The following is a 23,394-nucleotide window of genomic DNA, read 5'->3' as shown; positions in this document are numbered from 1 at the left end:
ACTTGCATGACTTCGATATATTAAATTATAAAAGTCTCTCTTTAATAAAAGAATTCTTTCAATATTCACGAATTCATGAATATGCAACTGAAACACTAAACTTTCTGATGAAATAAAATTTATTGAACAATAAAATTATAAGTTTTAAACAAAGAAATAACATTAATTCTATTTATATAGAAAATTTATTATACAATCATTGTAAAAAAGAAAAAAAGACAAAAGAAAAGATTGATTTCTAATATTTTTCTCTCGAGTAAATTAAAGTTTTATACTAAATTTTATTATTATTTATCCGTATGCAATATTTTATATTTTATTCACCTAATTTCAAATTTTTTTTCTTGTTATTTCATATAGCTTTAGTTAAAATTACAAGCCCGATGGATTATTAAAATTTTATATTGCAACAACAAAATATTAGTTTATTAAAGATAATCGGTCGTAACGTATGAGCTATTAATCTCTTAGAAAAATAAAATTTCAAACGATAAAATTATGTTAAAAATTAATTTGATAATGAATATTATATAAGATATTGTTTTTATGAAAAATAACGACGATGCAACGTTAAAGTGTTAAAGATATTATTATAGCATGAATTTATTATTTATATCTGATTATACGAAATCTTTAGCCATTACTCTTAACACTTTTATTAATCCTAAATGATAATATATATATATATATATATATATATATATATTTTTTATGCCAAAATTACCAAACAGTTAATCACTTCAATCTAAAAATTTATTCCTACAAATTCATGCACACGCTTAATAATTACCGAACTATTAAAAATGCAAGTAAATCAACGAACATTGTAAATTATAGATTATAAATATAAGTAGTTGAAATTTAGATATGAGTATAGATTTTATTCTTTCAATACATAGGATGTGCAAAATAGCCAATTATTTTATCCTGTTGTTTAAATTTCGTAAAAGATGCGAATTGCACGTAACAAAATATAGATTTGGATTAATAGCTGAAAAAAATTATTAGGCCCAATTAATGGTAAGTGTATAACATCCGTCGAATAGGGTGAACGTTTGCTTAATAATATTAATGAATTTCTTATGATTGCTTGAAATAACAAGGAGTCATCGAACTTTCGATTGCTAAATCCAGCGCACTATTATTCTAAATATGTAACGTTGAAAAGCTGTTGAAACGTTCGCCTAGCTGAATGCATAGCATCGCAGTAATATTGACATTATGATTTTTATCGAGAGAGGCTCTTTACCCTCGTGGCCCCATCTCATCAACATAACGAGATTATGCCAGCGCGATGACACGCGTGTGTTATGTTACAGAAGCCCAGCTCGTCGGAACGAGCGGTTGTGTTGAGTCGAGTGGACGGAGATAGCACCGGCCGTTACAGGTGCGAAGTGTCTGCCGAGGCGCCGGCCTTCAACACCGTCTCGGATCACGCCGATATGACTGTCGTTGGTAAGTGCAACGTATATCCACACGCATCCCCTGCCCGAGTCGCAGATAACTCCTCTGCTGACTCCGTGCGTGTGTGCGTGTGCGTGCGTCCGCGAGTCTGGACGCACGCGCAGGCAAATACTCTACGTTTACCTGCTGCTTCATTATCCGATTACATAATCCACGTCCAATTTGTCCTTATCTACTTCGTAGGTTGCGAGCGCTTAACAAGCTGCTAATGAAAGTGCATAACGAGTACGTCGCGAATGAGAGGCAGATAAACTAAACGGGACAGAGACGGAATGGAAGCATGTCGTAATAAAGTTCCAAGATGCTCTCTCTCTCTCTCTCTCTCTCTCTCTCTCACGCCCCCTCCATCTATCTTTCCTATATTTTCTATCTATTCTCTCGTTTCTATCTTTTCTAGCTTTTCTATGAATCGATCCATTTTTTATATTTCTATTTCCCTTTCACGATCCCACCAGTCATCCATCTGTTTGTCTCACTTGAATTCTTTTCCCGCACCAGCTTCGAAACTCAACAATTGCGCAACGACTGTATCAGCAGCAACTGTACAATGGCAATAAAAAAGTGCCTCGCACATAAGAGCTTACTGATTTATACACATGACCAACGTTTATCTCTCTTTCTTTATATCTGCACTTGTTCTTAACGTGTAAGTTTCTTTAGCGAATTTTTCGCCTCATTTTTCTTTTTCAATGCCTGATAGTTATTCCCTTATAACTGAGATTTACATCAAATAAACCCATGCAAATCCACCTACTTATTTACTAGTGTAATGACTTTAAAATTACTACTACACGCCTTTCATACTTTATCTCTCTTTTCTATTAATATCTTCTACTATCTGTCTTTATCGTTCTTTCGTTCTTGCTTTGAATTTTTTTTTTTTTTTTTTTTTTTTTTTTTTTTTTTTATTGCTTAGATACATCTATTTTTAATAGCATCAGGCGCCCTTACCAACAAAACCATTAATGGCTAAATTTTACACATTTTACATTAAATTGTCTCTTCTTGTTAATCACTCGCTTGATTGTGAAAGAAAATATCGCATACACCACGAGATTAGCTTATATACTTGACCTTTTTTCAGTGCTTTCGTTGATAATAATTATCATAAATTTGTACACAAGCCTATTATTATTATTATTATTATTATTATTATTATTATTATTTTTTTTTTTTTTTTTTTTTTTTTTTTTTTTTTTATAGTAAAGTTTATTTTTTCTTCACTCGCAGAACGTAAGAAAGAAAAATATTACGAACAAAATCCTAATTTATTGAATATATAAAAAGTTACACTACTGTAAATCACGTTATTTCAACTATGAAGAATATGGAAACAAAATCACTGATCTTATAATAAGATTCAAATGGATAAGAATTTTCATACACTCTCGTTAAAATTATACAGAAAGCCATTGTTTGCAAAAGTAGAATTTTTTTCCATTACATATTCTCGATGAATCAAATATGTTCAGCGTGGATCACTAATTAAATTCTTAATGATACATTCAATTATATTAAGCTTATAATATCTAAATATAGAATGCTTAGTAACCGTATAGAATGAAATAATTACACGGAGTAATTATTTTTATAAAGACATTATAATTTAATTAAGATAGATTATAATGTAGGTAAATTTACATGACAAAAGCTGCGTGCGAAGATTTAATCATTTTTTTTCATTATTATAAAAATATAGGACGAGAAACGCGTATGGAAATTTTTAAGAATTTTTTACTTTTATCTAAATGTAATAAAAATAAAATCCAAATATTATTGACAACTGTAGAAATAGAAGAAAAAAAAAGGACCGTTCTTTATGGATGATTAATATGATCGAATAATAAAGTAGCTATAAAAATTGAATAAACTTAATGTTCAACGTTATAAAATTGATACTAAACATTATTAATAGACAAATTTTTATTCAATTAAACTTTATCATAGTGTTTATTTTTTGCAATAGTGGACTTTATTAGTAAATTCACGCTTTCACGTAACGAAGTCGGTGTTGGCTAACATTCGATTCCAAAGACCATCGCCATCTTAATACATAGAATCATGTTTGCTGTAGCTGAACATTTTTTGATTAATCTTTCTATATAAATATAGGATATAAATTAATGATCATCCTATCTGCTCTTATCGACCGCAGCTAAAACAGCACTAATGAATGTGCGTAATTAATGTATCGTGACGTGGCATCAACGAACGATCTTATAGAATTCATTATTTATTTACGACCTTCGCGAGCTACATCAAGAACGGGCCGCATAACATTTCTCTATATCGAAAATAATGATTTAATCTATTAATCAACATTTAAACTATTTGTCATATATAAACTGGTTTTATTAACTCTTAATCATAATTTATAATCCTAAGCTCGCATACGAGTATGTTTTTAATAACGAGGTGTACAACATCAGAAACGTGTAAAAAAATTATTTCTACTTAAAAAGTTCAATATTAATTCACGATTATGCCGTGAATATTGCTTATTTCTCGAATATCGGTATATAAAAGTGGAAAATTTCATAATGTAAAAAACAAAAGACTTCGTTCCTACCTAGTAGATGAAAAGTTGAGATATATCCGATCAAATTTCACGAGCTAACATATATCCAAAGCGTCTGAGAATGCACAGCGAGTCGAGTCAGATGCATGCCTAACGTAACTTAGCACACCCACACGTACACACATAGTCATACTGTTTATGCTTCCTTACAAACTTTGACTCGCTATTTTTCAACTTTCCACTCACTTAAGCGCTACAAATTTTTCTTCTAAATTCGTGAAATTTCATGCTGCGTACAGACGTTGCAGATTTCCAAAATTTATCTTTCTTAATGAAACTTCCCATTTCCATGATTATCCTTCCATCTCTATATATCGAGAAAATTAATCTATAACTCTATACTTCACGCTGACAACTATTTTATCTAATTTTATTTTATTGGCTATTCTAAAAAATATCTATCCTTAACGACATACCATATTAATAAAATGCTATTTAAAATAAAAAAACTCCAAAACTCCATTCATCAAAATTTATTAATAATCGATAAGCTCTTCTTATACTTTTATTTTTACTATCAAAGTCTATAGATTCGACCTCAGCCATTTATTAATATAATAGCTTTGTTCGTTGGATAAATTGCACAATTGCTGTAACGATATAATGCTGATTTTAAGACACTGAATAAGCTGTCGTATCATATATGATTAACCCAATAACAATTGAAAAACGATAATTATTTAACAATCTAAAAAATGTATGCCAACTGCTTAAATTATAGGCTGTTTTTTTTTTTTTTTTTTTTAAAGTACTCGGGTCACAATGATAAAGACCGTTACTAATGCCAGCATCGGATAATAAATGCAAAATAAATATTCATAATGAAATTGTAGATCAAAATGGCCAGCAACTGCCCTTTATAAATATCGACAATGCTCGTACTTTCGTTTAGCAAGCTGCCACGCTTTCGCTCGAAATGCTCATCCAAACGAAAGAAAATACTCGGAACTAGCAAAAGATAGTATTGCGCACGCCAAGCTCGAAAAAGCCTAATTGCCGCAATTAAGAAAGATGAGCGGATAGTAGCTTCCGTTTAGCCACTCGCAGCCACTCTTTATCCTGAAAAAAAGAAAAAGCTCATCTCACTTACTCTCTTCTCTTCTGTTTGGGATGCTGACAGTGCTGCCGGAGCGAGGGCCCATAATTACCGGGGGAAAACCGAAATACCAGGCAGGTGACGTTGTCCGCGTGAACTGCACGTCCGCCCCGTCGAAACCACCTGCTCTGCTGATGTGGTACGTCAACGAGGAACCGGTAAGTCATTAATTCATTCGCGGAAAATCTCTCGGCCATAAACTAACGCTCTACGTAAATATCTATATTTGCGCTCACGATCCCTCGATCCCTTAACTTTTTTACACGATTACCCACTCCCATCGGAGCCTGCGCGCGTGTAGCGCACACTTGCGCCCCCGAACGTTAGTATTCGTGTGTGGTAGAGATTAACAAAAAACAAATAAAAAAAAAAAAAAAAGAAAAAAAAGAAAGTACCGAGGGGTAGGCAAACATTTATTTTATTTTTCAGCGTTTGGTAGTGAAACATAGTCGAGGCTATGCCATTCGTGTATTCATTAGTGCCATTAATTACGAGACAAGCGAGACAATATGTCTACTATTATCTGTCAGCCACTTTGTCCTACTCTGCCACGTATGTCTTCGAAACCGTTGATCAGCGAGTTTAGCCTACATATGATTTATGGAACTACATACAAGATATGGATAAGGATTTAAGTTTGTCGCTAATTGATATAATCATAAATTACGGTTTCATACATATGTGGCATTTCATTTGTACTTACCAACCTGCCTACGTACGTACGTACGTACGTATATTACAGTATTACAATTATTTTAAACATATATATATATATATATATATATATATATATATATACGGTGCACGTACGGTGTTCAAATGTGTAAAAATACTAATCATGTCATGGAATTTGAAATTTCCTTATTTTGGCTTATCAACGGCTTATCAATTATTCAATCCTTACGGTTTAATTAGAAATGAAAATTTACATATTACAACGCATTTCTACTCCATTCTATGAGATATATTTTTATATCCCACAAACGATTATTTATAATGTTTTTCGCATAAACTGTAGTTACGAGAAGAGCTATTATTCATATTGATTAGAATGCAACCATGGATACTCCAAGTACTTGATTAAAATAATCGATTTCACCGATTATGCATGTAAAATACCGTTATGAAACTTCTGTAATCAAATTTTGAACTGTAATCTACATTATCGACCGCGTCATAAAAATAGTTCATTAAAAAAAAAAAAAAAAAAATCATAATAAAAACTTAATCGGACACAACAATACTATATACATTATTCCATAGAAATGTACTTTATGTATGAATATATTGTAACAGCTTATGAGGAAAATTTTACGATAACCCAAATAACGCAAGCAAGAGGTAAATAATCAAAGTAAAATTTTATTTGAATAAAAAACGTTATTCAAGTTAATATATGAATTATAATGTATAAATAATTAAGGCTTAGTCGGCTATTCGTAGGAGATATGATTTATTCGTTATTACTTTTCTCGCGCAATGATCTTTACTAATCCAAGCAGTTTGCCCTAGATTACCGTTTTCTAATTCCCTATCCTGAAATGCATGAAAGATGAAAATACAATTCTCATCCAAAATATAAACGTGCAAAAAATATAAATTCTGTTGTCGGATGCAAAAAATATAATAATGATCCTATATAATATTATCATTTGCAACAACGAAAATTGTAATTTCTTGTTAGCATAATTTTTTCAATAAGCATCTTATCAATATATATTATTTTGCATTAAAATTATTTATTTTAGTTTATATATTTAAATTTGTTTTCATTTAACGAAATTTTATCATATCAAAGGATAATTTGAAAGAATCTTCAAAACATTAGAATGTAACATATGAGAATCGTCAAATGTTTTAATAATTGACCTGGTTAAATCAAAGTGATTTGTTGTGCGTGTGCGTGTGTGCGTGTGTGCGTTCGCGTTTGCATGTGTGTTTATGTTTGTACACTAAAGTACAGCGATATCTCGAATTTTGTATCTATAAAATTTAAATTAAAAGTTGAAAGCAGAAGTAAAGTAAACATCCTTCATACAAACTCGGTAATTCTTCAACACTAAAGCGCTCTACGTGAATGGAAGGTAAAATTACAGCGCGAAGAAATACACTGAAATTCAAAATGTAAAAGCATCTCTTTACGATTTGTGTATCTAATCGTCGCTTCAGGCTTACTGAAAAATAAAGCACCGCGATTCCTGAGCCCCGACGAGCATCCTCAACACGACTCTTTAAAAAGCAGAGAATCTCATCACAACGCGCATACATTAACGGAGGCGGAAAAATAAAGTATCTCCATGTCAATCCAGCAGATTATTCCGCTAAAAAGGCAAGCCGCACGCTTCGGTACGAAAGAATTCTTCGGGGTATAACAAATGGCGCCCTTCCTCACCCTATAAACCCCCCACTCCCGCCCAACCCCTTACCGTACCTCGTCACAACCGCTCACTCGTCCTCTGGATATTTCTTCGTTTTCGTATTTTCTCTATCCGCCTTTAAAGTTCTTGCTTACCAGTGGCTGAGACGTACTTAAACCTTTTTCACTGCTCTTAATTCTTTGTATTTGAAAGGAAAAATGAGCACATTCCATACCATGCGAGCTTTGTGCTTCTATTAGAGCACATTAAGCCACGATTTGCATATTTATTTGCTCCATAGTCGATAAGTCTTATAGATCACTTAGATATGCAAGCTCTCCTTCTCCCTACTTTATACTTTTTTTCAATTAATATAATTAAGTACATTATATTCTAAATCTTAGATCTTCGTTTTATTTGACACTAATTTCAATTGCATCGATTATAAACAATTGTGTTGATAAAATTTAAGAATATGTTTACGTAGGTAATATGCTAGAAAGGCTATTGTTATGCCGTTTCGAAACATTCTTCGAATTAAAACTCAAAAACAATCGGTGTTATAGAAATAAATACAATTATGATATATAAATATAATATAATATAAATATAATAAAAGATATATAAATATTTATTCTAAAGATAAAAACAAGATTTTATTCATAATGAGACATGAAAAATAATTAATACATTTGAAGAAATTTCTCATAAGTAGTATTTCATGTATAAATATTAATTATTTCTAAAATTTCAAATAATTATAAGTAATTTAATTATTGGATAATTTTCATATTCTTCTGAATTGTTAATATAACTGTGAATTTATCGTTAAAATTGTTTGAATATGTATTATATTTATATTTATATCGACCATTAATTCCAAAATACTTTTTAACTTCACGCTCAATCTAACTTTAACTTTTTAAGAGATATTGTCCTTTTTTACAATTGTTTGTTATCATTTCACGATTAATGATTTTTATTATTAAAAAAATGATTGAATATGGACTCTATCATTTATATGCTAAAATTATATAAGTGTTTTAATACTAATAAATCGAAAAAATTAAATGAAACACTCTATGAATTTGATTTTAGTAACATATTTTCGTATAAATCTTGAATAATATGAGAAAGATAAAATAAACGCATCCACAGAGAAAAATTTTTAAACTGTATATTAGTATGTAAATATTCAAATACGCGTAGATAAGAGGTTGAAATATTTCTAAAAGACTAGTGATAAAAGAAAAATAATAATGCATATATATATATATATATATAATCAAAAAAGTTATATCAACAACATAATTTTGAGTAAATTTTTAATTACTTTTATTTTATTCAATTATTTGAACAAAAGTAGCCTTAGATTATTATATTTTTAATTAAAAAACAGGACTTTGTGTATATATCAAGGTAAACTCTTAAGTGCAATGTGCTATTGAGAGAGAAATTTCAATGGCAAGGGTTTTCAAACAAGTTTGGAACAATAAGACTTTAGGGATACTCGTCAGGTCCCTCAATAAACAAAAAAAAAATCCACTAAAATTTCAATAACCGAATTAACGATCGATTTAAATAGCTGCTTATTTCGCATACATGCTCTTTACATTCCAATCTTATAGTTCTCTCTCTCTCTCTCTCTCTCTCTCTCTCTCTCTCTCTCTCTCTCTCTCTCTCTCTATCCCTCTATCCATCTGTATAATTCTGGCCTTTCCTCTCTCTTCTTTCTTATTGGCATTACGATCGTAAAATATTTCTAATACCCGTATTTACCTCGCCTATAGCAGCCCTTATTCCTGCTCCTTAACCACCAAACCCTCTACATCCGTCCCCAGCGTCATATCATTTACACAAAAGATGCCACTGCTCTCTCTCTCTCTCTCTCTCTCTCTGTCTATCTCTCTCTCTCTCTTTCTCTCTCACTTTCTATGTCACTCAATTTTCCGCTATGCAACGCCCACCCACACGAACGCGCTTCGGGCATTCAACTTGAATATTGACTGTGAAGCATAACTGATGTCGCGGTTTGACTTCAGTTCGACTGACTTCGCGCTCCAAGTAAGCCACTCCACTATTGCGTACAACCCTCAGGTACTTAAAGTGGGTGCCCGACAAAGAGATGAGCTACATATGACGAGCAAACAGAGTGAGATGTGGGGGCGATGGCGTGGGTTGGCCAAAGCCGCATGAGCCGAGAGCGAAGGATACTCGAAGTTCTCCCACGAGGGCGTTGCATTGGAATTCAGGAGGCTTTCACGGGGTGCTTTCACCCGGACGGAGAAAATCGGTAGCAGGAAATTTACCGATATCCCCCTGCGACTGTCGCGGAATAGCGAGACGTCGACGGAGACTGAAACGGCTGGACCGTATCTGAAAATTAATGTTCCGGCCCGAAGCATTAAGATTTATCGATTAATCGACGGAGGCACGTAAAGCGCTCGCCACGTCTCTCACTAACGTAATTCAAGGCGCTCCCCCAACATTATCTCGCTTCTCTCTATTATCTCTACCCATGGGCACACATTTCTCCTCCCCGCCCCCTCTCCCGCCCCACCTAACGCCCACTACCATATCGCTCGCCGTCAAACTCGTCGTACACACTCATTCTGTCTCGTGAGCTCCTTTTTCTCCTACTTTTGCACTTGAAAATTTCTTTTATTCACGCGTCTAGTCACGATTAAAGTTGCTTCGGAGCTGCAAATTTTCTCGAGTATTTTAAAAGAGCTCTTGAAAATTATACGTGACGCTTGGCTGACTAGAGCATTTAAAAAAAAAATGGCATAATTCATACATAAGGATGCTTCTTTGAATGCGTGTGCATAAAAAAAATATCGATTACTTATTGTTACTTTTCTTGCGCTGCGTCTTCTCCTTCCACGACATTTGTTCATTAAAAAAAAAAAAAAAAAAAAAAAAAAAAAAAAAAAAAAAAAAAAAAAAAAGGGAATATTGGAGGTATAAGTGTCGGACACTATTTAAAAAATAATAATAAAGAGTACGTTTAATTTAACGCAAGTAAAGGGGAGGGGAATCCCTATGATATATACTAGACAATTCTTATACTATTGACACATTTTCATTGTATTAACTATATACGTCAATGTAAATATGTAAATAGAGAATTGATTTTCCTAAATATTAAATAAGTGAAACTTATTAACAGAAAAACAAGTATATAATAGATTGCGCTTAACCTACATTGATATTTCAATAACATTGTGTTTATAATTGGTGCACATGATGCTTAGAAATAAGTTTCTATTTTATCCATGAGCTTTTAATTCGGAGTTCTGTAAGTTTAAAATGAAATAAAAACCAATAGGAATATTGGCAAGATTAAAAGAAAAACCATAAAAGTGGAAAACTACTTTTCCTGACGTGCTTTAAAATCTTGCTTGTAAAAACAAAGTAAATGCGAATTTCAAAATTTCAAAAGTCACAAGTATATTGAATTTATATTAATTGTATATTGTATTAATTAATTAATTGTATATTACAATTGAACGTTCACTTTTACCATTGTTTTTTTAATTTTTTTTATTTATTTATTTATTTATTTTTTTTATTTATTCTTTTCTTTTCGCTTTCTTTTATCCTCTTCAAGGCACAGACAGCATCGATGCCCAATTTACAACAATAATATACTATTTTTCATAATAACACAGTCATCCATTCGTTTAGCTGGGAAGTAAAGGTAGCCTGTATGAATCACTGACACTGACGCGGTCAAAGTAGTGCGCTGAACAATTTTATGATGTCAACATCGAATATAACCGGATGCCATACGTCGAGTCGTAAAACTGCGTAACGCTATATCTAAGCTAAGCCCCGTTATCAACGACTCCATACATATAGAGATTTTGCCGTTGATGCGGATAGCATCCCCTGATTGACTTAATACGCGCTTAACATGCAATGGGAAAGCGTTCGAAGAAATATAATAAACTGCACTGCATATTTCTACACGATGTATCCAGCAATTATTTCAGCGTATATAGCAATAAATAAAACTATACTACCGATCGATTAATCTGAGAATATAATATAAAGGGCTAAGTCATTTATTTCATTACCGTGATGTTATGATAGAATCCAGAATTGATAATAAAATTCAATTATATAACTATGGAATGTCCTTCGCTTTATATGGAAACACGTGGAACAATCTTTCAAGGAATAAGACGAAAATATTACAAATATAATAAAATAGGAAAATGGCCTTTAATTCCATAAGATATAATCTAATAATGATAATTCGAGTAATAAATAAATTACAAAATGTCTACCCATCAATTTCATTATTTTCAACAACTATATGTATAAATAAATAAATGAATATTTGTATATTATCAAAATGTATATATGTATATATATATATATATATATATATATATATATATATATATATATGTAATTAATTATCTTATTGAACGAATATTACAAACGTAAGACAATAATATTTTCATAATATTCTTATAATTTCAGAAATAATATGTATAAAAATAACTCAACTAGACATTTACTTATTATTATACAATTGCTCAATAAAATCCTTATTGAAATGCTAATAATCAATCATTTCATGATGTTTACGAAAATTATCAACTATATTAAAATCTAGAAGTCTGCTGACTATTTTATACAGATTCTTTTGACTTCCATGCAAATTACATGCAAATTCTGTTAAATGTCTTTCTAGTTTTGCTTCTTTCATTTCTTTACTCAACGACTCAATTATATAATAATAAAATAATTGTTTTATCGTTTTGTCGGAATCCATTCGAACGAATATTTTTAAAATTCAAATTAAAAAATGCGTACACAAATTATTATTGACGAATAATTTATGTTACCAAAATAAACTATAGATAATTTTACGAGTTTATTATTGATTGTTGAATGATTATTTACCTTCTCCCTTCACAAATAACTATTAATATGTGCTATTAATAAAGATCTTATCAACATCAACACTGAATATGATATACTCCCTTTTTAAATATCATGATGATATTTGACTTTTATGTAGCTTTTGTAAATAATTTTTTTTTAATTACAAGTAATTTTTTCTAAAAGCTCCATCTTACTTGTTCGAATTTCATTTCGTATTTTTCAAACGTAGTACAAATAATCCATTTTCCGTTAAACTTGAGTCAGATAACTTTGAACTCCTAACTGACATTCCCCTATGTAAGAAAAATCATCTTCCTATTATATTTGAAGAAACTCTCTTCCTATTTTTAAAAGAAATTTTACTAGTGAAAATAAGTTTAAATTTTTATATCAATTTTTAATCTTTTATATATAATATTATTTCGGGGCTTCGTAATGTTACCCTTACACTATCTTACATTACCATTAACATTTGCACAATGATTGTCATAAGTTTTATTTTTGGTGTTAGTAGAAAGGAAGAGAACATACTTATAAACTTTATAAATAAAAATTTTCCCGATCTTTTCTTTTCAGCTAATTAGGTCGATACCTTTTTATTGATAAAAATTTTATACAATCTAAATAAATTAATTGTTTAAACTTTGTTTTTTTTTTAAACTTATGTTTTATAAATAATTAAATTCCATCAATAACAAATATTTGTATTACACCATAAATATATCGAAATATGATGTACCGATTGAAGTATATGATTTCCTTGATGAAGAGGAGATTCTAATACTGTTACTTTTCAATATTAAAAAGTAATTCTTATTATTTTTTCTCCATACGCTTACTGTATAAATTAAATAGTAATGAATTAATCAAATTCAGTCTATATTTTATATGTCTACTAATATTTTATTTCATGCATGCATTTTTATTTCTCACAGATTTCTTGTTTATGCTATTAATAGCTTGACAATTATCAATTATTATTAATCGGTTTGCGTGCGTATGTTCGTGGTAGTGTTTAGGTGTCCATATGAACACGGTCGTGGGTGCGTGCGTGTGCGCGTGTATATGTGAATAAACTAATGTATATTTAAATATCTAAAGTTTAAAAATAAATTTAAGTAGTAAGAATTAATTTTATATTGAAATACAAGTAATTGATTTTTAAAAGTAAGGCGTAAACTAACAATATTAATATTTTAATTTAATATAAACAATCATGTCTTGAGGAAAAAACTCATAAACTTTTTTAATACATTTGTAAATTTTATATAATCTCGAAAGTTTATGAAAATATTTAAATATAATATCTTATACGTTTACTATGCTTTGCGTAAAACTCGGAAATTTTTTAATGCTGGTGTGTCGAAAATATTTTTAAAAATTTTTTTCCACAAGCCGTATCTGTACATCCATATTTCTCTTACTACTGACTTGAATATTGCATAATTTAAAAATCACATTATCATTAACTAATCATAGAGATTAAAAAAAAATTTTATTTTGTAAAATGGTGGGTATTATATTTTGTTAAAGTAATATAATAATGGGATATATGAAACTTCTAGCTTGATTAAAAGTAATTTAATTATAAAGCACTCCAAAAATATTCAACATAGTCAGTTAAAACTAACAGATGTACCGTTTCAACCAAATTAAAAAAAAAGTGTTTCCAACAAAAAAGCATTTAGAAATTTGCAACCTCATTCAATAAAAAGGATTAAAGTACATTCTCATATTCCCTTGAAGGTTTTCAAAATTAGTAAAAATTCTCATATCTCTATTATTTCATTAATTTTTCAGTTGAGTGTCATTTCGTCCTTAAAATTTATTTATACATTTTATTTATACATGAGTAAATACGGAAATACCCCACGGCATAATGATTTTTACAAAATAATAATTCTATTGATTATTATCATATTATAGTCATTTTTGTTGAATAAAAGTTTTTTATAGTAAGGTATAGTAATTTAGAAAAATTAGTCTCTCAATTTAAAGGTTCATATAAATTGACGGATATAACTGTAAAATAAAATTTTTAATTTAATAAGGTCAATGTTTTGTTTTACATTTATCTAAGACTGCTCGTACAAATAAAGCATAAAAGTAAATAATTTTTTAATTAAAAATATACAGGCATTGTTGTACTAGCGAATATCCTCTCTTCTCTCAAACTATATTTTACAATAAGCAATCATTGATTGGTTTTATATATAATATTTAAATATATTGTAATCCAATTATACTAATTTATTATCGAAATTTCAAAATTACTAAAACACAAGAGTATTAAAATTAAATTGTATAATATAATTTATTACTCTCACATAAGCCAAAAGTAAAATAATTATGATTATGTGGGTATTGGGCTTTCAAATATGACTATAATAAAATTTAATATCTTTTATGAAATTATTTAAGTTTTCTATTCAAGGAATTAAGTATATATGATGTTAGTATTCAATTGATACTGTCTCTTATGTTTTAAAGAAAATTGTTGCTCAAAATTTTCAGACCTTTCACAGTTAGTCTGCTGGGTGTAGAGTGCTTCTAAATCTTCATTAAGTAGAGTCGATTTTATACCGACAATGCTGGCATTACAAAAATACATTACACATTTCAACAAATAGTGTTTCATACTGAATAAACAATTGTCGCGTTCATCAAGTTTTAAGAAGAAAAAATTACACTGTGAATTATTCTACGAGCACATTTATTCTTAATTAAGACTCCTAGCCATTTTCATTCGATCATAAGAAAAATGAATTTTATTTTCAAATTCGCAATGTACAATATACAATAATTGAAATTTACAACAATCTCATCGAAAAATTATACAAAAATCTATCATTGTAATTGAATTTAATATTAAATATATTTTCCCTAAAATAACATTAATTTATAATAATAATAATACAATAATTATTAGTTATAATGATAGTGTTAAGCATAAATGTAAAAGTCACTTTCAATTAAGTAACATGGATTGGAAGCGAATGAAAATATGCATTTCGAATATAAAATTTTCTAAACTGAACATCATATACATATCTTTTATAAAATATTAATAATACTTCTTGAAAATTAATAAAAATTATATTTAAAAATTGCAACAATCCCTTTCAACATATTTATAATAGGTTTTGAATTAATTTTTTATTTACTCGTTCGGAAATACCATCACGTATGCCAAATTTCCAAAAGATAGAGAATCCAGATAAATCAAAATCATTTTGTTCGTTGCTGCTGCATTCCCTTTATTCCGTACCTTAATCAACCGAGACGGACATTACGTGTGAATTAAGGCCCTCGCATTATCCCTTACATTGCTCTTGGAGGAGCGTAACAATGTTCGATGCGTTTGTCGTGTACAAAGGATCCGATCTGACATGTCTAGAATACTTTCCGCCCCTACTTCTTTTGTTTCCGGGCTTCTATTTATGTTCTTCTTTGGTCACGAATTGACACGAGATTGCTGAAAGCCCAAATCCACTGTTTGTCTGTCACGGTGTTCATTCTTCGATACCAATCACTAAACTCCATGTTCGAGCCTCATTCTTTCCAATTGCCCGATCCATCGGATCCATCGATTCGAATCGTACGAACTTTCCTGCATTTTCCCAATTTAGCCTGTAGATCAGAGTTAGTCACTCTTATTCGTAAAATTGTAAACTAGCGGATAGTTTTTATATTCCTACTTCTACAAAGATATTTAATTTCTTTATTTTACAGGTCTGTGACGCCTGATAAATCTCTTATGATATCAGTAAAATAGTCTCTAGTACAAAGTTATATAACGCACTTCATTTCTAAGTTATTCCATAAATCATTAAACTTCTAGGAGCTCTCGCTTTATACGTGATGAAATTTTATAACATCTCATTCCACTTAGAAAATCCACGCGTACATAATTTAAAAATAAATGATGCAATGTATAATTTAAATACCTACTTCAATAACAAATGGATTATTTCCTATTAATCTAACAACGTATCTTATTACACCTCATTATAGCATTGTAATACGCCGAATTGCTAATTTATAACAATGAATTTTTTATCAACATATTGAATTATTCCAACGTTTTAGATTTTAGACAAGTTTTAAATCATTAATTTCGTACTTAAACTAGAACGCTTAAGTATACTAATGTTATTTAGTAGGTCATACGAATTCATTATAACTCAACTTTATCAGAGTGGGCTACAGATAAGTTGGAAGGCAAAGTCTTCTAATTTAATGCATGTCCAGATGTGGATCAGGCCACTGTCTTTCTTTGCTATGATCATAATACCGCCATTTAGCTAGAAAATTGTTATTTACATAGCCTTCACTCATCATTACTTAACTTTCGAATTTTAACTCTCTAAAACTAACATCTTCTCGATTACTAATATTACGCCGTAATTGTTTTATTAATAAATATCAACTGCACTTTATTAACACGAATATGTTTGCTTTAAAAGTAAATTCAATCGAGATTTAACTTAATTTAGCGACGTAAAACATATTTGTCGATTAATGTAGAAGTTTTTGAAGAAGAAAAAGAGTAACAAGAATTTTTTACATATTATTTTTTATCGTTATATTTGTTATAATTAATATTGATATTAGGAAACGTATTAGGAAACCGGTTGGCAACAATTTCATTAAAAAATAGTATTTTTACTATTACATCAATTATAAAAAAATTCTATAAGTTTCATTAATTCACTATAATAGCCTATTTCAATCTACTTTTACTTTTTAATTCATCTGCCTATACTTGCGTTGAAACATTAGTATTAACTATATTATAGTAGATCAGACAATGTTTATTCCGAGTATTTTAACCAAAAATGAGTAAATTATGTAAGAAATTCACTTAACCAAATATTAATATATATATATATATATATATATATAATATATTTAAACAGATATTTAAAATTCAAAATCTAAATTTTAACTTTATGATAATAGATAATTTGTTTATAAATATTATTCGAAATTTTTTGATTCTGCATAAAAATATTAAGTAGAAATCAATAACATTTAATTCCAAAATTTATTAGATAATTTCATTATGTATAGAAAGAGATCTCACCGATACCTCGAATACAATTGAAGAAAAAAAAGTTACATTTCCACTCATAATAAAAGATTTAAAAAACATATATGCCGTGTAAAAGCTGCAGGATAATATTCTCATTATACTAAGCGTCTAAATATAAGTACTTTTATTTTATTTTTAAAATATACTGTTCTGAAGTGGAACAACAGCAATTTTTTCTCTGTTGAAATGATTTCGATGTATAAAAATATATAAAATATCAAAATTATGTTGAAATTTTTTGTACTGTATGTATTTTATTCTTACTAGAATAAAAAATTGTGTTATGAAGAAAAATCGTTAAAATTTATATAGTTTATGTATCGATATTCAATAAGAAAAATAAGAAAATCTTGTATTAAAAACTAATAATGTTATAAAGTATATATGAAACAAGTTTTTTATTTTAAAATTTTCGAATTTGCGATTCTAGCAAAAGAAAATATATTTTGAATAATTCAAATATAAATAAACATAATAATTGCCAATAAGTAAATAAATATAAATATTATTATTTTATTTAAAAATATATGGAAATAATATTTAAAAACAAAAAAAAAACGAAAAAGTAAAATTGACATATTCTTCGAAATCGGTGGAAATTTACTTTTGCAATTAATTGAATTGTAATTTATAAAGATTGAATAGAAAATTAAAAGTATAATGTAAAAATTTCTATTTTATAAAGAATCTAGTATATTTCAAAATATCTCCTTAATCTATAAATATGCCTATTAATTTTTATTCAAATGTATTTAGATCTTTGAGAATATAAAAAATTTAAATTAAATTCACGAAGCGTCTTTGAATTTATTTTAAATTATCTTAATAAAGAGAAGACACGAAATAAATATAGTAACAGATATATGATATATGTATGATATGATTATGTATGATGATTTTTCTATATTTGTACGTCTGAATTCTAAAAAAAAAAAAAAATCTAAAAGCAAACTAGGAGAGAATATTCAATTATCCTTAAGTTTTTAATCACGGTTGTTCAGAAAGATTAATAACTAAACTCTTCTTAAAATTGTATATACTATATATATATATATATATATATATATATAATGTTTATTTTATAATATGCATATATTAAATTTAAAACTGAATTAACATTGAGTTGAGGTAATTAGTAAATTTTTTTTCTACTTTTTTATCTACTAAACGAGCTCTACAACTATCCCATATAGCAATTTCAATTCATATTTTCTACTATTATGAAGTACATGAAGTTATCGATTATATTGAATAATATATAATAGAAATAAAAATTATATGTGACTATTATTTAGTCAAGTGTAGGCTTGAAACTTTAAATAACAACTATAGATTAACAAGTATAACAAGTACATATAACAACTATGGATTAACAAGTATAATAACTATAATTATAACTATTGACTAGGTAAGCTTCATATGAGACAAATTTTATTCTAAAGAAATATTTAATAATATGCTTAGATATCCAATGTTTATCATAATAACATTATCACTGGAATTATATAAACTCATGTGTTAACTGTTGCATAAAATAGTCGGAAATATTTGTAAAATTTAAGATATTTGCAAATTAAAAATCGAAGAGTGTACTTTAAATTATGCCGCATTATTTTTATTACCAGCATATAAATTATTAAAGCTTATTAACAAAGACAGACATGTTGTCGATAAAACAAGTTTTAGATATCATTTTCTATATCTGCATTCATTTTGTTTATGAATTATAAGCATAAATTATTAACTTATATGCAAGATAGATAAAGATAAAAGTAAATAATAAATATAATTTTTGCATTAATGAATAATTTCATAATAAAATTAATGCTAACAGAAATTAAACGTAACTTTCGACACTTCTACAAAGTATTGAAAAAGAAAATATAAGTTTTTCAAATTTTAAGAAAATTGTTAGAACAACATTCGTTACATAATAATGCGCGTAAATTATTGTTGTATTTGAAATAATCGTATTAATAGAAAATCAAATTTAATTAATTATCATAAGTATTAAATAAAATAAACGAACCTCTTTGACTTTTGCATACCACCAATCTTCGTTTTTCTCTTATTTGCAACGTTTTTTATATTTTCTCTATTTTTATATCCGAGTTAAGTTTAAATTAGTCAATGTATACGTTATTAACAACCATAAGTTGACGTAATGTCCATAATTTTATAATTGTCCTCACACGTGCACACTTATGGCTTACAATAAATACCCGAAAGCTTATAAAACTTCCTAAGTTTCGAGCTTAACAACAATTAAAAAGCTTTATCTATTAAATATATTTTTAAACAAATAGCTTTAGATAAATCTATTCATTAAACCATTATTTTTATGGAAATTTTTTATATTATTCAAAGAGTAAAAGTAAGTAAATGGAACTTAAGAAACTATAAATTTAATTGTTTGAATTTACAATCATTATTTTTCTTTCTAAAGCTGATCGATAGAATTGATAAATAAAATGTATTCGTTTATGATATATATGATGTAAAAAAAAAAAATAAATAAATATACATAAAGTTTTAAAACTGAACCATATCATTTGTTAAATAGATTAAATAGTTACAATTCTAATACATCTAATATCAATGAGAATAAAATCTAATTACAGATAAAATGTAATTATCATAAATATAGATTTATTTTCATTTAATGTCCAACTCCGGTATATTCAGTATTAATTAAGTTTGAATTGAAGTTTAATAATATGTATCCTTTATTACATTAATTATTACATTAGACTGACTTTAACCCTAATAATAAAAGTCTCGATAAGTTTATTAGAAAATTAAAAAAACTTTTACTTATAAATTCGGATTTAATTGATACTGAATGTATGGTAAATTCACATTTAAAATTCAAGTTTTGTAAATAAAGCGAAAGTCGAGCGAAAGTGAATCAACTATAATTCAATAAACAATAAGTATAGGTTTTAAGTAGTAAATCGTATTATCAGTAATATGTAATAAAAATAAAGGATTTTAAAGGCCATAATTGTATTACATACACTTTATCCAGCAGTTTATCGAACATAATATTTTTTATTTCCTTGTACACGCGCACGCGCATACACATGCATGGACACATACACAAAAATATATACGATTTTGCATAAAGAAATTATGTAATTTTTTACGCTTTCTTCGCTTTATTGCTCGAAATGACGGGCTAGGAAACATTTTTAAATACTTATCGTGATGATGACTAAAAGGTTCTCATCACTCGTTCCCAATCCTCATCTGCTTATCATCAGAGTTTAATATAAGAGAGAGAAAATAGAAAGTTTCGTAGACAAAATATTTCTTTCAAACGCTACGGCTGAAATCCGATATTTGGTGTTGTAAGGAAAAATTGATGTATATATTCACTTGGTGAACTATCTATTATTGCTAAATTTTTAAATATATTTAAATTTTTCTCCCCGTAGATAATGTGGTTATTATTGAAATTTCTATTCCAATAGTAATTAAATTATAACTTATTAAAACACAGAAATCGAATTTCTTAAATGACTTCTACCATCATACTTCTTGTACTTTTTATTTACCGGTTAGTTTAAGATATTGATTAGAAATATTTTGTAAGCAAGTAAAATAGCAAGTAAAATTAATAGCTAATAAATAAAAGAAATATCTGTTATTATTTAGTAATATATATAATTAATAAGATATTAATTTTTTTACGGTAAAAATTTATCATTCATAACAAAAAAAATATATATATATTGACTTTCTGAGTCTTTAAAATAAATACAAGACATAATTTATTTAAATAATCAAGCTCATATTATTCATGCGAATTTGATTTATAATATCTTTTTATTTTACCATCGATTAATGTTAAAACATTTAATTAAAAATTCCTTTTATTCTTATATTTTATTTTTACTTTTTACTTTTCTATTATTATATTATTTAATAATTTTCTCCCTGTCATATTTCAATAATCGATAAAATTGATATAAAATTACAAATTTCTAATAATTGCATTTCTAATATATATAATAAAATAAAGTTAGCCTATTCATAATTTTATATCTATATTGGTCAAGATAAATATTCATTATTATAAATTAATGGAAGCATAGGCTTCATTGCATTAAATTTTGTATAGTGTCACTCATCGCAGAAGCTTATAATCCAAAATAATACCTTAGCGCTTTACATATATTATTAAAGACCTTAATGTAAATGTGGAGTAGAGCCTATAATACTGTCCATAATTGATTATCGCGATATATTATTTTTCTTTCATAATTCACCAATATCTACTCGCTTATCTTCATAACCAATCAAAATCTAATATACAATTAGACTTATCACGAAGAACAATGAGAAGTATCGTTAAAAATTTACAATAAATCATAATATTTCAGTCTACCTGTATCGCTTAAACTGAAGCCTCTGATTTGTAAATCAACCTATGTTAAACCTCGTAAAATATCGTAATAATTTGATCTACATTATTACCGCCGGAATTTCTTCGGATATTTTCAGTACATTAAACTACTACTGTGTTGATTCTATTATACTTAATGTTTACTATACTACTATTTTATTATACTAGATTATTATTATTAAATTTTAATTCTTTTATAATAACCGGCCATTAATGTTCTTCTTATGAAGGTATGTAAACGATAAAACGATATCTTAGTTTAATTAACTTCATTATACTTTAAACTGCTTAAAGTTATTAAAGTCTGCTCCCAAAGTCTGTTAGTAATTCTAAAGTCAAAGGATTCATTGAGTCAATTGCAAAGTATCATTTCACTTAAAATTTGTCCGAGCTTATTTTTTTCCCATTGTTTACCACGGTGAAAGCATTTCTGAAATTGATTTAAATATTGTTTAAATATCCTTTTAATGTATTTGAAATCATTGCAATTACATGCTCATTATATATTATTTGATATTATGATAGATAGCTTTTCGTTAAAAAATATTTAACGATTTGCCTTGTTGAGGCTTAATATCAAAACTTATCAATGAACAATATATTATGAAAAATAAAATTACAGCATCGCATCAATTTAAGATTATCGAACGTCAAAAGACCAACAAGTCTTTGAAACACATAACTAAATCAATTTACTTGAGTCTCGTGCAATTCATATATAAATTTGTTTTATAATAACACATGTAATTAATAAAGAAATTTTATTATATTTTTTATCTTGTTCGTTACGAGTTCTATCAAGCTCAAAAAAAAATTTTATATTCTATGAAATATTGTTAAAATTATTCTGTTTTTATGATTTTTTTTTTTTTTTTTATATATCCATTACTATTTGTAATTATTTGTACGTTGTTGTTTCAGAATATGAAAATGATTTGTTTATACGAAAATTTGTAATCTATTAATATTATAAGTTTTCGATAACATTTCTATAATGCAATTTATCTATTTACTTACAAATTTCATTCATAATTATATTGATACTTAAGGCAACTAAAATATATAATATATAGTCTCGATAAATGAAAAAAATTAACTTTGCATGTGTGTATTAAATAATATAATACATATATTAAAAAAAAAAAAAAAAAAAAAAAAAAAACTATTAATAAACGATGATATTAATATTTATCTTCAGTAATTTAATATTTCACTATTAAACACTTTAATGTAAATGTACTAAAGTACTATTTAACAAATATAAACACTTAATTATTTGAAGTAGTGTAAATTCAATAAAAACTAAAAGTAAATAAATAGCATTCCAAATTCATTAGCTATTGCAAACAAATTTTATTTAAAAAGCAAAATGCTGTTTCGTATAAAAAAAACATAAAATTGATATATGTTAAAATAATCATAATCTATATCATAAATGCAAGCATAAATATATTTAAAATATATTTACTAACCATTTTCGATTTAAAGCAATGGTTT

At 27.7% G+C, this 23,394-nt stretch overlaps 1 protein-coding gene across 1 annotated transcript in view; it reads left to right on the top strand.

Moving 5' to 3' along the window:
* LOC105364987 (pregnancy-specific beta-1-glycoprotein 1-like) overlaps nucleotides 1-23,394 on the top strand; it is a 73,008-nt gene that overhangs the window by 44,422 nt on the left and 5,192 nt on the right. Inside the window, exons 3-5 of the mRNA XM_011503033.1 lie at nucleotides 1,320-1,455; nucleotides 5,163-5,296; nucleotides 5,568-5,690. Coding sequence (XP_011501335.1) covers nucleotides 1,320-1,455; nucleotides 5,163-5,296; nucleotides 5,568-5,690 — 393 coding nt within the window. The remainder of the gene's footprint in view (nucleotides 1-1,319; nucleotides 1,456-5,162; nucleotides 5,297-5,567; nucleotides 5,691-23,394) is intronic.

Source organism: Ceratosolen solmsi, unplaced genomic scaffold, assembly GCF_000503995.2.
Source record: "Ceratosolen solmsi marchali unplaced genomic scaffold, CerSol_1.0 scaffold61, whole genome shotgun sequence".
Taxonomy (NCBI): domain Eukaryota; kingdom Metazoa; phylum Arthropoda; class Insecta; order Hymenoptera; family Agaonidae; genus Ceratosolen; species Ceratosolen solmsi.
This window is presented reverse-complemented; position numbering and strand designations above follow the sequence as displayed.